The sequence below is a fragment of the Canis lupus genome, chromosome 9 (genome assembly GCF_011100685.1).
Source record: "Canis lupus familiaris isolate Mischka breed German Shepherd chromosome 9, alternate assembly UU_Cfam_GSD_1.0, whole genome shotgun sequence".
Taxonomy (NCBI): domain Eukaryota; kingdom Metazoa; phylum Chordata; class Mammalia; order Carnivora; family Canidae; genus Canis; species Canis lupus.
The window spans coordinates 24,788,650-24,804,271 of NC_049230.1; the positions used below are offsets into that span (position 1 = coordinate 24,788,650).

Below are 15,622 nucleotides of genomic sequence, written 5' to 3' on the forward strand. Positions count from 1 at the left end.
CTTCTTAGGCGGGAGGAAAGAGGCCGGCCTCGCAGAATCCTCCCTCCGAACCTTAATAAGCAAAGAGTCGTCTGTCTAGAAAGAGACAGCTTAACCGCATTTTATTTGCTTATGACAAATAAATCACGATATGAAAGGCTTTGCCATACTTAAGCCTCTCGCGTCCTACAATGAAACATTCCCCCCCCCCATTAGGAATTGGAGTCAGCCCTCCCAGTACTTTCGATCCATTTTTGGACTGGAGGGAAAAAATTAAAAGCCCCAAACAAAACACACCCACCCCAAAAGGAAAACAAACGAACTACCACAATTGGGAGTCCTCAGAGATTGAAAGTCCCCTTGGACCCTTTGAAAAAAATCCTCAACCACATCCAACATGAGGCCGAATGGACTGGGATGCTTAACATATATCCTGGGTGGCATATTTGTCTGTATCTTCACATCAGGGTTTCAACAAAAACACGCCGTGCTGGTCACAAGAAACCAAACATTTATTTCTATTGTCACTCTGTACAGGACACAAAATTTCACGCCAACGAAGGGTTCTAGACTTGGGCAGCCCCCAAACTAGGAAGGGGCCTGGTTTGGAATGTCAGAGAGAACAGGGAGAGGACGCACATGACATAAAATAATAATAATAATCATAATAATAATAATAAAATAATTAATAATAATAATAATAATCAATGCAAAACAATGATAAACTATGGGAGAGGTCTCTGCAACATTATCTCCCAGACCGGGAGGGGTGCCACATTTTATTTGCGAGTTTCACATTCGTTTGCAGTCTAGGAGAGAAAGCCTTCCCTGTAAAACTAGATTGGTGACAGGGTTGTGCCCAGCTCCCAGAACTCAACTGGCTCCTCACTCTGCCAGGAATGGCTTGACCTTCTAGAAGAAGGCCCTCCCAGTCTCCCGGTCTCTCTTTTTGTCTTAGGCTCAACTTCCCTGCCTGCTCCTGCGTTACCAGGGCCACCCCACCACCACCTCCACTTGTCTCCTTCCTGCTGTCGCCCACCCCGGCCCCCTCTCGGTGGAAAGGGGTGAGAAATCAGTGTGCCCGTGGAGGGGCACAGAAGGGAAGGAGGGTGTGTGTGTGTGTGTGTGTGTGTGTGTGTGTGTGTTATGTGTTACCGTGGCCAAAACACTGCGCTATCTGGCAGTCACAGGGTGCTTTCGCTGGGTGTCAGGAATGGGGGACACAAAGAAAGAGAATCCAGGCTGTCTTCCAGCGGCGGCAGCAGCAGAGGCGGCGGCGGCGAGCCGGGCCTCATTTGTTAGCCGGGTGTCGAGGTAATGGTCGCCACCGAGGCCCGTCCTCTCCTCGGCAGAGTAAACAAGACAGATGGGCCTGGGCCTGGCGTGATTAAAGATGAAACGTGGATCCATCTTCGCCAAAGCTGAAAGCGAGGAGTACAGCCTCCTCCTATTTCTCTTAATGTCTCCTTCTTTCTCTTCTTCTTTCTTTTCTTCTTTTTTTTTTTTTTTTTAAGGAAGAAAGCAAGAGACTTGAACCTTGCTTCTGGGGGGGCCTCACCCGGCTCCCCATTGTCATTTCTATAAATAAAGCTTCCCCTCCCCCTCCTTTGCGTTTATTCGTGTAAATAGATAAAGTGGGGGAGGGGGAGGGCAGGTAGGCTTTTGCGGTCCCAGGCCCCAGGGTCCCCTCCCGCAACTCCTCCCGCCCCGCCCCCACCCCACCCCCCCGCGCTCACAACCCACCCCCGCCCCAAGGTTCGCGGCTCCCGTGCGGGGGGGCGGGGGGCACTAGAGCGCGGGGGGACCTCCGTTGGGCCGGCCAGGGGGCCCTCCGGCCGTGCCTGCGGTGCCACCCGAGCGGATCTTGGTGTTGGGCAACTTGTGGTCTTTTTTCCACTTCATGCGCCGGTTCTGAAACCAGATCTTGATCTGGCGCTCGGACAGGCAGAGCGCGTGGGCAATCTCCACCCTCCGGCGCCGCGTCAGGTAGCGGTTGTAGTGAAATTCCTTCTCCAGCTCCAAGACCTGCTGGCGAGTGTAGGCTGTCCGAGAGCGCTTGGGCTCCCCGCCGGCGTAATTGGGGTTTACTGGACACACACAGAGAGAGGGAGAAAGAGAAAGTTTTATTGCCCCGAACGGGAGGAGGGAGAGCCCTTTCTTCCAGCTAACACAGTGTATCCCTCCCTCCCTCGCCCGTCACCTCTTCTTCCTCCAGAGGAGGGGTGGGGTGGGGACGGAAAGGGAAGAATGAGGGGGGCCCCAGGAAGAGAAAGGGACCTCAAAGTTTTGGAGGGTTGTGTCGTCTCCACGTTGTTGTTTGGGTGTCTGGAGAGGGGGCAGGGGGAGTGAAGAATCCTCACAAGGTTTTAACCGCTCCTCTCTCTGCCCTCTTTGGCCTGGGGCCCAGGGTTCGAGAATGCGGGGTGAAAGGGGAGGGGGCTTCCCTAAACCTTTCTTCTGTTAGTTCCCACCCTCTGTGCTCAGATTCCACGGAGCGCATGCCCCCAGTAAAAACTTTTGCTCACTTCTGGAGCCAAGGAGCCAGACTAGAGGAAAGAAAGGAAAAAAATAAATACTGGGAGTTGACTCAACTCTCTGCTCAAATACAGATTACCTCCTCCTCCTTCTCCTCCCCCACGCCGCACACCCCTCCCCAACTTCCAACTTCACTGAGACTGCATCTCCCTGGCAAAAAAAGTCGCTGGTGAGAATGGCAAAAGAGGATGGGGGAACTGACTTCAAAGGCGTGGGGCCCACCAGGCCATAAAAATTTATGGGGGATGTAATTATGTGGCTCTGAAAACAGGCGACCGTAAATCTCCGGCAATGGCGAGTTTATAGCGGGGACAATTGGCTTCCCCCAGCTCTCCTCCCCCCCCCCCCCAGGCCTCCGATGTCCCTTCGGTGTAAACCGCCGGGGGTGGGAGGGGGAAGGGGTGCCCACGCACTCACCCGTGCTCACGTGAACTTTGCGCATCCAGGGGTAGACGACGGGCTCTTTGCACGCGGAGTGGGAAGGGCTGGGGTGCAGGGGGTTCTGGGCGCAGGGAGGCGGCGGGGGGCTGCTGCTGACCGCCTCGCAGCGCTGGCCGGGCTCCGGGAGGAGGGCCCCGGAGGGCGGCGGCGCAGGAGCCCGAGGGGACAGCCCGGGCGGCGGCGGGGGCGGCGGGGGCGGCGGCGGAGGCGGCGGGGGCCCGGGGTCCCGGCAGGCCGCGTAGCGCTGCACGGTGCAAGCCGCGCGCCGCCCGAAGCCCGCCTCCGGCTGGAAGCTGCTCTCTCGCCTCTGGCCGCCGGCGTAGTACCCCGGCGAGTGGTCGCTGGGTAGGTAATCGCTCTGTGAATATTCCTCGCACGGAGGGAACTTGGGGTCGACATAGTTTGAGTTGATCAAAAAAGAACTCATAGCCATTAATTTCTGGGAATTGCCCACAAAATATACTAAAATTTATTCCGACCCCTGACTCGTTTTCCTGTTTCCGAAAGCCCTCCTACTTACTGTCAAGTGAACAAAGTTAGGGACCCACGTGATCCTCGGAGCCAATGGCCGCCCCGCCTGCGATTCCCGGATAAGGAAATCTGCTCACCCGGACCCTACTCCAGCCAAAGAGGTTTATTTCCCCCTTCTTCTCTTTCTCCCTCCCCACCCACCCACCCAACACCAGGATTTACATAGGGCTCCTGCGGGGCGACCGCCTCCACGCCCAGCTCTCTCCGGGATCAGAGAAAGGGAGGGAGGGAGAGAGAAAGAGCAGGTTGCCGCCGGACGGCCTGTTGGGGCGCTGGGCAGAGAACAATCCCCGGATCCCCTCGGAAGTTGGGGCTCTCGGTGCAGCTCTCTCTTCCAGCCCCCTGCCCCGCCTCACCGCCCGGAATTCTGTGCCTTACATAGGCCCCCATGCCCTCCTGGAGACGGGGAAGGAGTCCAGGAGTCAGTCTGGGGAGTTAAGTGAGAGGCAGACTGGGGGCTCCGTCTGGAGAGGGGAGCCCACATGGGGGCGAGAGGCAATGAGCACACCGGGCTTTTCTCTGCAGCCGACCGGGGAGGGGTAGGGAGTGAGAGAGGAGGCGTCGGTAGGAAGCAGGCGGGTGCAGGAGGGACTTGTCAGAGATGAATGGAACCGCGGGCGGATCGATAGGAAATTCATGCACTAATTCGGGGAGACCTCGCCTTCCAAATCGCATTTAGCTGCGCTATTAGTTTGGCTGTGTCAGTCTTTCCGTTCCCCTCTCTTATCCACTCCTTCCCTTACCCCACATGGCCCACGCCGGGAGAAAAGACTTAGTTTCCCACCCTGAACATGAGTGCTGGAATAAAAATCTTGCAACTTTTGATAGCACACTGAATAGCAATTTGCTAATACCAGAACCACCGGAGCAATGCTAACCACGGTGTCCAGACGTTCTAATTGCCGCTAATGCAGCTGCCTCTGTAGTGAAGAGAAATCTCACATCCTTATGATGCTGGGGGTAAGAGCCCTAGGGGTGATGCATACACACACAATGACACTCCTTGGGAATCGCATATTTCCAGGGCATCTTGTTCTTATCCTAAACGAAAAGGCGACCACAACATCCGTTTGAAAAGCAATTTTCTTTGCCTTCGCACACTGATGACAACAGTTACTTTTTCCAGATTTTCAGTAAAACCTTCCTGATCCCAGAATAGAGAATAAGTGGGCTTGAGGGAGAGGATAAAACGCCACCACCAATATTAACCTATTAAGTGAAAGGGACCAAGTCTTCCAGGGGCAGGCATGGGAAATTTCAGGTAGATGATTCCTCCATCTCTAACCAATGAGGGAGGAAAAAGAAAGAGGAAGAAAAAAAAAAGAAAAGAGTCTTCGTGTGGTCAGTCACCGGATGGTCCTCATTTGGGAAAAAAATTTTTTTCTTCGGGAAAAAAAATGAGCGGAGTGTTTATGTCAACTACATATTCCCCTAGATACGAATTTGTGACCACAAAATTCCTTACACAAATTCGGATCTACAGGGTATATACAGAAGACAGATAGATCTTCTTGGCCCAGAAATTTTCCAGTTCTCCTACTTTCCACGCCTTCTTCGTTTGGGGTGTGGTTTCAGTGCTTGGATTTTATTTCGTTTTGAGCCCTGGGAGCAGGAAAAGGCACCGCGCGGGTCCATTTGTGGGATTACGAGGTTTTCAACTCTCTTTCTCTTCTATTAGAGAAAAATAGAAGTAGCCAGTCCCGCAAAGGGACGCGAACCTCCGGGCCACCGCACAACCCAGGGCGGCGCATGAATTATGAGATGTAAACATTAGCTAAGCACAAAAGGAGGAAGGGTCATCCCGAGGCTGCAGCGAAGTCAGAATCAGGCCCTTCTGGGTGCCCTCGCGCCCCTCCCCTCCGCCCAGGACTTTTATTTTTTTTTAAAGAAAAACAAAACCCCAATCGGTTCCTCCGTGCCCCTCGCAGCCTTTAGTTTGCCATCAAACGAATATCTAGATATTTTTCAAGGCGCCTCTCGGCAAAGGGAGGAGGGAGAGGCGGCTGGGTGTGAAGGAGGAGTCATAAAAGTCCTTTTGGAAAAATTCAATGGTAAAAAGAGAGAGAAACAGCTGTAAAGAAAAATGCTGGGAGACCAAACAGATGGGGCCCCGGATATTTAATGACGGGCAATTCCGTTTACAACCTGAGAAAAAGATCAAAGGCGTTTCATTTCCGAATGAAGGGCAATGAGGAACCATAAAAGATGCAGCCTGATGATATTCGGGGCCCCTCCCAACCTCCCGTACCTCCTGGGGCCAGAAAAGGGGATAATCCCTGAAGTGTATGGAGGAACCCCATTTTCCCCACCTCCCCAGCCCCAGGCAGGCTCTCTCTGTCTAAATTTGCTCATTCTGCCACCTGCTAGGGTCTCTGGCAGTGGGACCAAAATGGGGATCTGGTAAACCTGGGGGAATCTGGGGTTTCCAAATGAACTTTCTGAGAGTCCCAGTAACTGGTGAATTTACTAAACTGGGAGATTGGGATTGGACTGCAAGGGAACTGAGTCCTAGATGGAATGCTGAGACCATTGCAGGGTGAGAGGAATTGGCACAGAGAAAGCCTCCACCTTGCCCAGACTCCCTACCCATCTCCCTGAGAAATACTTGCATCCCGACCTAGCAAGTCAGAACGATATCAATTTCATTAACAGATAACAGCAACAACACACACAAAAAAACAACCCTCTAACCACCACATTGCAGAAGTCTCTGCCCATCCCCAGTCCTGGGACCCTCGCAGGTGGGTAGGAGGAGTGCTCCCTCCCACTTGCCAGAAACCAGGTCCCCAGACCCTTTGGTTTTCTATCCCAAATCTAGATTGCCAATTTTGATCTCCCGGCCTGATTTCTAACACCAACACTCTCCAAGCCAGGCTGACTTGCAGATAGTTGAAACATCACACACACACACACACACACACACACACACACACACACACACACACACTTATATTTTAATTATCTTTGCCGAGAGAGTCCAATAGACTCCCATTTGGGCACCGAGGGAGACTAGAGTCTGGCCCTGGGCCCATTGACAAAATGCCTGGGTAGGACCCCAACCAGCCCCCCAGCGCCAAGCAGGGATCTTTCCAAGTCTTGTCAAAGGCCACTTAGTCAGGGGTTCCAAGACCCATTCCAACTGGCCAGGCCCCTCCCCCACCCCATACCTCCTGTCCTTCTCAACTCGCTTGCTCTCTGAAACCCCGTCCAACTCAGTCGGCTTTTCGGAATTTGGGGAGGGCCGCTAGGCTGGCCATCGGGCCTCTCTGCTGCTCTACACTTCGCAAAGGATGCAGCCCAGGTGCTCGGAGCACCCCAAGAGAGAGGTATGGGAGGCAGAGTCACTGCGGGGCTGGGTACGGCTGATCCTCCGGACAGAGCGCAGAGATTTTCTCTGCTGCGCGCTGGGAGCCGCCACCTGCCCATCCCACCGAGGCGTCGCACCCCCCACCCCCCACCCCAGTCGAGTGCAGCCGCGATGGGTGGGGGACAAGGTTTATCGGCGACTCCCCGGACGGATTTCACCCAAACCGCCGGCCGCCTCTCCCCTCCCCTCCCAAAAGAATACTAACACGAGTACTCATAATAAAAATAAGGAAAAGCAAGGGCTCTGCGCGCGCGTCCCGAGCCACCTCCCCTGCGCTCCCCGGTCGTCCGCCGGCTGGCCGGCCGCCTTCCCCCGGCAGCCACAGGTTGCTAGAGTGACCTCTCGCCGCTCAGCCCCCTCCGCTGTCCCGGGTGTGCCCAGCCCACACGGAATCATCTACCTTTTGTCGCCAGGGAGAGAGCACGGAGCCAGGGAGGGAGACCGGAGGGCCGAGGAGGCGAGCCCCCAGCCGGCCGGCGCAGCGGAGGCCGCGCGGAGGAGAGGAAGGCCCGGGGGGAGCGGGCAGCAGTACTCACCGGGCGGCTCCCTGCGCCCTCCGGCCGCACACCCGCCCGCGGGCCCGCTCGGCCACCGAGGAGCTCGCTCTTGTCCACTATTGTGTGTCCGGAAAACCGAACCGCGGCTGCGGGCACAGCGGCTATGGGCCCCCTTGGAGGCCGGAACAAGACTTTTTTTTTTTTTTTTTTTGATGTGTTTTTGTTTTTGAAGCGCAAGTTTTCGTATTAATCTCATACTTTGGCAGTCTTTGTTAAACAGCGAGGCGCGTCACGAGGCTCTCGAACATTTTAATAATTTTTAGACGCCGTGACCTACGGTTCACCCCTCTCCGGGCCTCCCCCACGAGCAGGCAGTTACTATAATACGCTCGCACAGTTCGCTCGGTCATATTGAATTTTGCGCAGGTCATTACTTGGGAGAAAAATGACGGAGCAGGAATTTGATTCAGCTCATCCTCTCCAGCTTCGACTTTTTGCCAGAACCTTCTCTTCCCTTCACCCATACCCCCACCCCCCCAAAAAAGTTCGTAGAGGGTAGGACTCAGCTTACTCCAACCTCTGCTTTTATATTCCATCATTCCTACATTTTCGTCTGTTCTGGTTCCCTGGGCAAAGTGGGAGAGGGTAGGATTTCACAGGGGTTCCCTTTGGGGCCTGTGAGGGAGGATAGCACCTGGAGAAGTGGAAATGCAACCTTGGGAATCTAGGTCCCAGAGAGCAGGCCTGAGCCAGAGCCAGAGCCCCCTTCCCTCCTGCCTTCCCATTAAATGGCTGCATTGGCAGGGTCTGTATCCCTGCCCCCTTGCATACTCCATCTGCTTTATTCCCTCCCCCAATGCCAGAGATATCCCATTTCTGCCCAAACTCTGGAGGTTCCAAGGGCCCCAGGAATGACTCCTCCACTTCCTGGAGCTGAGATTTGGTCCCTAGGCCAGCACATCCAGGGAAGACAGAGAGAACCCTTCAATAAGAGCTGGACCATGCTGGTCAAAATGGGAGACTTGGTTTTCAGAGGCTTTAATTTCTCCTTAAAAACAAAACCAATACCCACCTCCCTCCATTTTTGTTTAAAACCACTTCTCATCTATACAGTATCTCTTTTGCCTACCCCCATCACCACCACAAGGAGGTACAGGAAGCATTAAAAATACTCAGAGGTCTTCTTTGGTTTGTCTCTCAACGATTAGAATTAGTGGACTGTCAACAACACATTTTCCCCTTTCTCTGGTCTCCAAGGGACCAGCAGAGTAGGTCAGGTGACTCCCCTTCCACCCAGTTTAGGTCTAGGGGAATGTCTGCAAGGAGATATCCCCCTAGTACAAGGAGTTGAGAGAGAACATCCCAAGACACCCAGTTTGGCCTGTGATGGCAGAGGACTCTCTTTCCCCATCCTGAGGCCCCTGTAGCCCAGGCCCTTTGGCTGCTCCAGGCTATTCCACAGAACCACAAGTTTATTAGCATTCTGTCCTGGAAAAGAGACAGGAGAAACAGAAGGAGATAGTCTCCAGTTCAGGCTTTGACCTCTACTTCTTCTGAACCTCGGGAATTCCTTCCTGGCCTGACTCCCCAGAGAAACTTGTCTCGAGGCTGAATCGAAATGGGGACCCACACCAGTTGGTTTAGTCAAAAACTGGGGCAAACTGATTTGAAATCTGATATTAAGTTGTTGTCTCTTCTGGCCATATTTCAAAGGTGTCTTTACGAAAACTCTCAGGTTATCTCTATTCTGGCAGGACAAACACCCACATGGCACCTCCTATATCCACTGCTTGGAAGAGAATATGATGACATTTCCTAACACAACAAACAAAAAAGTCATTTAAAGACCAAAAATAGGCATATGCCCTGGTGTAATAATTACAGAGTCTCTGTAAACATTTTACTTATGAGCTAAGCCCAATGCATAGATTCAAGGTTCATTTCAGGTCGCTTGTTTCATCTACAGCTAAAAAGATCTCTGTGAGGCCATTCAGTAATTTTCCTTCTCATTCCCCCTCCCTCCTCCAATTGGGAAGAGAGGGATTCTGTGGAGGGATACAAGGGGAGGTTTGGGAGAGAATGGGAGAATTAGCAAGCCAACCTTCTTCCTATATGCAACTTTTCAAACCCAAGCAATTTGGAAAGAGAAATGGGAGTTCAGAAACCCTCCAGTCCTGGCCCACAGTCACGGACTCCAGCTGCCTGGACCCAGCCTGGGGGTTAGGAATCCCTGAAGCAGAGGCCTGCCTGATAGATGGGGGGAGTTGGAGAGAGTCAGCTGTTTGGATCCTTTAGGGAAAGCAGGGTGGGGCTGATGTTGGTGAGAATCAGGCCTTCACCTTGGAAGCCTTCTTTGGCCCCATCAAACGTCCTGCAAGGACACGTGGGTAATTGGATTTTTTTTTTTAATGTGTGCGGCTGGGTAGGTTTTAATTAAATTTTATATGGTGACTCAAAGGTTATCTTTGGGAGAGACAATTGAGCAGAGGATTCACCATGCCTCCAGCGCTCTTTGGTACAGCTCCCCACCCCACCAACTCCAGAGGGTTTTGGGGAAAGGTTTCTACCGCACCCCAAGTTCTCCTTCCCCAGATATCTGCCTCTCCTCCTCCCCAGTTCTGCTTCCGGGCTCCCCAAACACACAAGCCTTCCTTACCTCCAGCACCCCTTGCTGTCCCTCTCTTCTCTCTCGGCTCACACGGCCTCCTCCCCTCTCACAAGCCCGCCCCCACCGCTAGACTGCGCCAACCGCTCACGCACACCGTAAACTTTTGACCCTCCAACTTTGCGACCCCTCTGGCAATAACACCGGCCTCTGGCCCCGAGGTCTCATTCTACTGCGCCGGCTGCAGAAACCCAAGCGCAAAACGCCTTCCGTGCCCCTCCCCCGCTCGCCCCCTCTCCAACCCCCCCCCACAAGGGCCTTAGATCTGGGGAAGAGGAGTCTTTTGATTATGAAATGACACCTTGGGAAAAGATGCCACCCCACTTTCCGCCTCGACCCCACTTCCCGCATTTCCAAACGGTCTCTCGTGTGGATAGCCTGCGAAAGCTTTGGTGGTGACCCACCCGCTCCTGTCCCCCATTGCCGCGGTCGCTGGGCATAGGGACCTACGGGGTGCCCTACGACGCATAGGCTGACCTGGAGAAGGGAATTTCTGGAGTGAAGAGTGGAGAGAGCTTGGAGCAAGGGTTCCTTGAGAGCGGAGGGGTCCACAGTCCCCAAAGGGCTGAAGAGAGCGCTCAGTCTCTAGGCCATTCGAGACCCAGCGGGCCTGGGGCCACCTTGCACCGCCGCTCGCTGGAGCCTCGGAGGCCCCAGCCTGGCTGTGAACTTGGTCTAAGGCGGACTCTACTGGCAGCTCGGGGACGTTACAGCCTCTGCCTTGGCCAGCGCAGCGCTCGGGCGACCTGCGCTCTTTCGGTTTTCGTCGCATCATCCAAATATCCCTTCCCAGGACCCCACCTCTCAACGAGAAGCGTTTGTTCCCTCTTCCCTAGGGGCCCGTTAGGAGTCTGAAAGCAGAAGAGAGCGGATTAGAGGGAAAGAGAGAGAAAGTGGAACAAGCCTGCAGAAGCTCAAAATACAGGGATTATGGTGCATCTCGCCCTCAAGCCCTAAGGGGAGACATTCCCACATGCTGGCACTTTCCCTCCACTTTTCCCCTAGATGCTGCCTTCCAAGCAGAATCCTCCCCTTCCCCCGTGGCCTGGGCCATCTCTTGACTAAGCAAGCTGGACTGGGGCTTGCGAGGTCCCTTTCCTCCCTGGATGCATTCATCCCGACCCCACGGGGGGCTCCGAGGTCAGGGATCCCCACAATCAAAGGCAGCCTTGGTGCTCAGAGGCCACAACCCAGCCGGAGCTACGTGGGCTCAGCCCCAACCCACGCGGAGCGCAGGGCCAGGGCACTGCTGGGCAGCCTGGGAGCCGTTTCCAGGGAAGAGAAGCTGGAGGATGCTGCAGAGAGCGCATTTTCCTCCCCTAAGAGGAAATTTGGGGAGAGAAGAGAGAGAACAGAAGACGACTCAAACAGAGGGAAAAAAAGGGGGGGGGGGAGTGGGGAGAGATTAGAACTTGAAAATATGGTGATAATCCAGGTCCGACAGGTCCCAAATTGCCCGAAGTCCAGCCTCTCCAGTCTCCTAAATCTCCCACTTCCTCTGGGAGCTTGCAATCTGGGTCTCAGTAAATTTCAGAAAAGGAAAAACGAAAAATCGAAAAATCGGCCTAAACCTGTCGGCATGCCCAGGCCCTGGCCCCAGCCCCGAGCCGCTGAGGTGGCGGCAGCGAGGCCTGAGGCGGGTAATGTATGCGGCAGCGGCTCGGAGCCCCAAGCAGGCCGGCGCTTCGGCCCCGTCTGCTGACCTCTGCGTGATCCCGGACTCTATGAATTATTGATGAGATATGAGCGTAGATTTCCCCTTTCAGGATGCAAACTCCATTATATTGTTAAAATGGCGATTTAATCGTTGAGAATAGCTTTGGTGTGGGTTTTTTCCCCCAACTCATTTGCGCCTCCTTCCTTTTCATTTAACTGTCTTAATTAAATCCTTTAACAGATTTTAATCACTTTTTGGAGGGAGGGGTAGGAGGAAGGGGAAGGCCATCACTACCACCACCACCACCACCACCACCACCACCACCACCACCACCACCACCACCACCAAACACTAAAAACAAAACAAGCTCCCCCTCCCCCAGAAAAAGCTTCTACCTTGGGGAAGTGGGAAGAAAGGTAGGGAGGAGTTGCTAAGCCCTCTAGAAAGGTTGTCCTGAGAACATCCACCAAAGGATCCATCCATCCAAGGACTGGGACAACCTATGTCTGACAAGGAAGAGTCAGGCCTGAGAGGTGTTTAATTCCACCCCTGAGATTTGTGTGTAGACTCTGACTGAGGAGAGTGAGACACATTTACCCCTGCTGAGAAGTCCAGGGGCTTCAAGCTTGGTGAAGGCCATACTATTTTGGTGGGGAAGGACTCTCCAATCTGGGCCCCAGGGGCACTTGAGGGGAAAATGTTCATTTTCTTTAAGGGGCCCCCATTTCTTGCCTCCTCCTCCCCAAGCTGCTCAGTTTCCAGGCCGGTGTCTGGGTTAATTAATATGGATGTGTAACAGCACTGCAGCAATCGATAAACCCTGCTGTGGGCAGATCCCAGCCTCGAAATCTGATTACTTCTAGAAACTCCAAAAATGGAGAGAATGACCCTAAAGGATGGGAGGGGTTCTTCCCAGCTCTGTCCTCCTTGGTCGATCCTGTTTGGCCCCAAGCTGGAAAAAATTTAAAAAAAAAAAAAAAAAAAAACATGCATGGGAAGCCTTCTCTCTACCCTGGAAGGGATTGAGTTTGAGAGATTTTTCTAAGAGATCTGTCTTCTCTCCTGTTCCAAATCCTTGGCTTCTGCCCCAGCATCCAGACCCGAGGGATAAAGGAAGCAGGCCAAGAGAGGAGCTTCCACTTGGATCTGGCCCCCACTTCCCCCCCCACCCCGGCTACCCCACCTCCACCCCCAGTGAACATGTTCTCACAGCCAGGGAAGGGTTAAGTGTCCCCGCTCCAGTTATGGAGAGGAAGCCGATGAAATATGGGCGCTCGGAACTCCAGGGCCGGCTGGCTTTCCTGTTTACACTTCTTTATACTTCCTCCCACCCCGCGCACAGAGAAACAAAACAAAACAAAACGAAATAACCAAATCAAGCAAAAAAATTCAAAATCAGATTATCTGCTGAGAGGTGGGTCAGGCAGGCCTTGGAGGGTAAAAAGGCAACTGCCACCTTAATCCCTGGCTGCCCAGGTGGAGGGCGCTGAGTGGCTGGGCGGCTGGGCAAGAGATCTGGCTGGAGGGTGCCAGCCTGGAGCTCACAAGGTGGAGGCCTGGACTCAGCCAGGGAGAGGAAAGCAGGTGGGCAGGGAGGAAGGCAAAAGTCCTTAAGATTAAGGAGCAGCTTTCCCAGGGAAAGTCTTGGGAAGGCAGGAGGGGAGGGCAGGAATCCATGGCTCCATGACAAGGAAGAGTTCCTTTGCACCAGAAACCCCTTCTCAACTCTCACCCCTTCCTCCTGACTGTCCTTATTGGGTTTCAAGAGAGACCATTGCCCAGCGAACCTGAAGCAAGAAAGAAGAAAAACAACTAGGGAGTCTTCTCCAGGAACTGCTTAGAGCAGGAGGAGACCCTTCAAGGGTTCTGACCTCCAAACGGAAGTGGGCACCCCCTCATACACCACCCCACCCAGGGCTGCTCTTCACCATTCCGGAAAATCTTTCTAGATATGCCTAGCAGATGTCCTGGGGCCACCGGCCCCACACATTCTTTATCAGAGTTTGCAGAGCTGACATAGAAGGGGGGAAAAAATCTTCAGGGGCAGGCCTGGTGGTCTGGGGTTTCTGGGAGAAGAGAAACAGGGCACATGGGAATGGGGGTTCCAAGGAGGCCCCAGGTCAAATTCTGCCCCTGCTATATCCTTCCTCTGCACCTTACTCAACTCGTTTGCCTTTTCCAGAGTGTACGCCTGTGGAAGCTGTGCCTCCAGAATGTACTGATATCTTAAATGATGCTGGGGACCCTCTGGGAGCTGACCAGAGTCTCTTTTCCAAGGGATATAAATTTCTCCTCCTTCCTGGGGGGGATTCGTCTTCAAGTCAGGGTAGGGACCCCAAGCCCTCTGTCCTCTTTGCTCTCAAACCTGTGAAGATTCTCCTGTAAGTCAGGCCTGGGCAGGGACTGGAGAGCTCAGGGAACAGAGAATGGCTGCAGGAAAGAAGGGATACAGGCAGAGTGTGCAGATATCCTTCAATGGGGGAATAGAGGGAATCTCATGGCCCTCCCCTTGTCCCAAAGATCAGAAGCCCCATAAGGTGCCACATGTTCAATTCTATCGACTGTTCACCGGAGTTAGGCTGAATCAAGAGCCAGAAGGCTGGCAAAGGCAGGAGTAACACGGTGGTGGTAGACCCCATGGGTCTTAAAATGGGGGGGTCAGTTTGGTGGAGAGGAGGCCACTGGTTTTTAGAAGAGGGTGATTTGCCCATAGGAAATAACAGGCCCCCTGGGGGTCAAATGATGAAATCCCTCTGGTTTGTGGTGCCACAAAACAAAGGGGCTTTTTTAAGGGTCTAGTAGGGAGAGAAGAGGGAGGGAGAGGAGAAGAAAGACAGAACCTCTCTGATTTTTTTCTCTCCTGTTCCTGAGTTCCTTTTTCTCCCTCCAGACAGTTGGGGTCTGTGTTCTTGAGCAAGTTTTCTTTATGGAGGGCCTGCCAGAGATCTGCTTAGACACCTAACTCCTCCAGGCAAGGGAAGAAGCTCTCCCCTTCCCCCCATTCCTGGCCAGGAATTAGGTTTGGAATTTGAGGGGATTTGTGCCCCTCTGACCCTCCTCAGAGCCAAGCAATAAGGTTGGTTTGGAATTTACAGGCTGAAGTTGAATGCAAAAGTGTCACATTCCTCATCCTGGGTAACCCTGATGAGGTCATGGAGAAATGCGGGGTACCCCCTTTCACAGAGTTCAAAAATCTGAAAGCCAGAGAGAGCCCCAGTGCGGGGCAGCCCACAGCAGCCGCGTTAGCCTTCCTGATGCTTTTGCTCAGCTCAGATGTATCCAGATAAAAGTGCCCAGCGGCGCGTCCCCACACACCCCTGACAAATGAATGTCATAAAGTTTCTTTCCTGGGGGTGGAGAGATGACCAAGGGTCTCAAGATATCCAGCAGTGAAGTGGCCCCCCACAAGGGGCCCTCCTTTCAGTAGTACACACCCCTTTCCTCTTGTCCCCCTAAATTTCCAAGGACATTGAAGGAACCCACACAAGCCTTTTCCCCCACAAAGAGTCAGACACTCCTGCGAATAAAAACCAGGCACCCCAACCACTGAGGCCTTACAGAGCTGAGAGCCCCCACTTCAGACACTCAGCCTGTCAGAACTTGGTGCAAAAAGAGCAGTCTAAATGCCCCCCTATTCGTAGTCCTACAGCTCTGCCGGAGGCAAGATTTCCTTCCCCAGTTCCAAGCCCCAAAATTGCAGGGGGAGAAAGCGAAAGCTGGAAGCCACTTACCGCGGGAGTGCCGCCACTGCCTTCTGGGCTGGGAGAGCGCTCACCTACCTCTGCCCCCTTCCCCACCACGGCGAGCAGTTAAAGTGTCACTTAACATTCTGGAGAATGTGAAATATACCGCGCGGTGTCAACTCCCCAAAACCATAAAACTAACTTTATGGACCTCACGTGACTTTCTCGAGCCAGTGAGGGGTATCTGTCTGACTTCTCGGCGATTTT

General features: G+C 53.6%; 2 protein-coding genes and 1 non-coding gene across 11 annotated transcripts in view; all 3 read right to left on the reverse strand.

Annotated features, from left to right (window-relative positions):
• HOXB3 (homeobox B3) overlaps positions 1-15,622 on the reverse strand; it is a 56,729-nt gene that overhangs the window by 26,647 nt on the left and 14,460 nt on the right. For 5 of the 9 annotated variants that reach the window (XR_005364454.1, XM_038547565.1, XM_038547572.1 and 2 more), the window contains exon 1: positions 1-1,695. The exons of 1 other annotated variant lie outside the window; for it this stretch is intronic. The gene's annotated coding sequence lies outside the window, so the exon portion shown is untranslated. Of the gene's footprint in view, positions 1,696-7,389; positions 7,525-10,492; positions 10,649-15,403; positions 15,537-15,622 lie in introns of those variants that run through there. 3 more of the 9 variants (XM_038547566.1, XM_038547570.1, XM_038547569.1) reach the window with 3 other exon arrangements.
• HOXB4 (homeobox B4) lies at positions 1,698-3,604 on the reverse strand. Its single transcript, XM_038547582.1, has 2 exons — positions 2,932-3,604; positions 1,698-2,066 (listed from the first exon to the last, which is right to left on the reverse strand). Exons 1-2 carry the CDS (start codon positions 3,386-3,388, stop codon positions 1,768-1,770), a joined length of 756 nt encoding a protein of 251 aa, XP_038403510.1. The 5' UTR covers positions 3,389-3,604; the 3' UTR covers positions 1,698-1,767.
• On the reverse strand, positions 4,911-4,973 carry MIR10A (microRNA mir-10a). The gene has a single exon (NR_049387.1). It is a non-coding gene; the product is annotated as a microRNA mir-10a (primary transcript).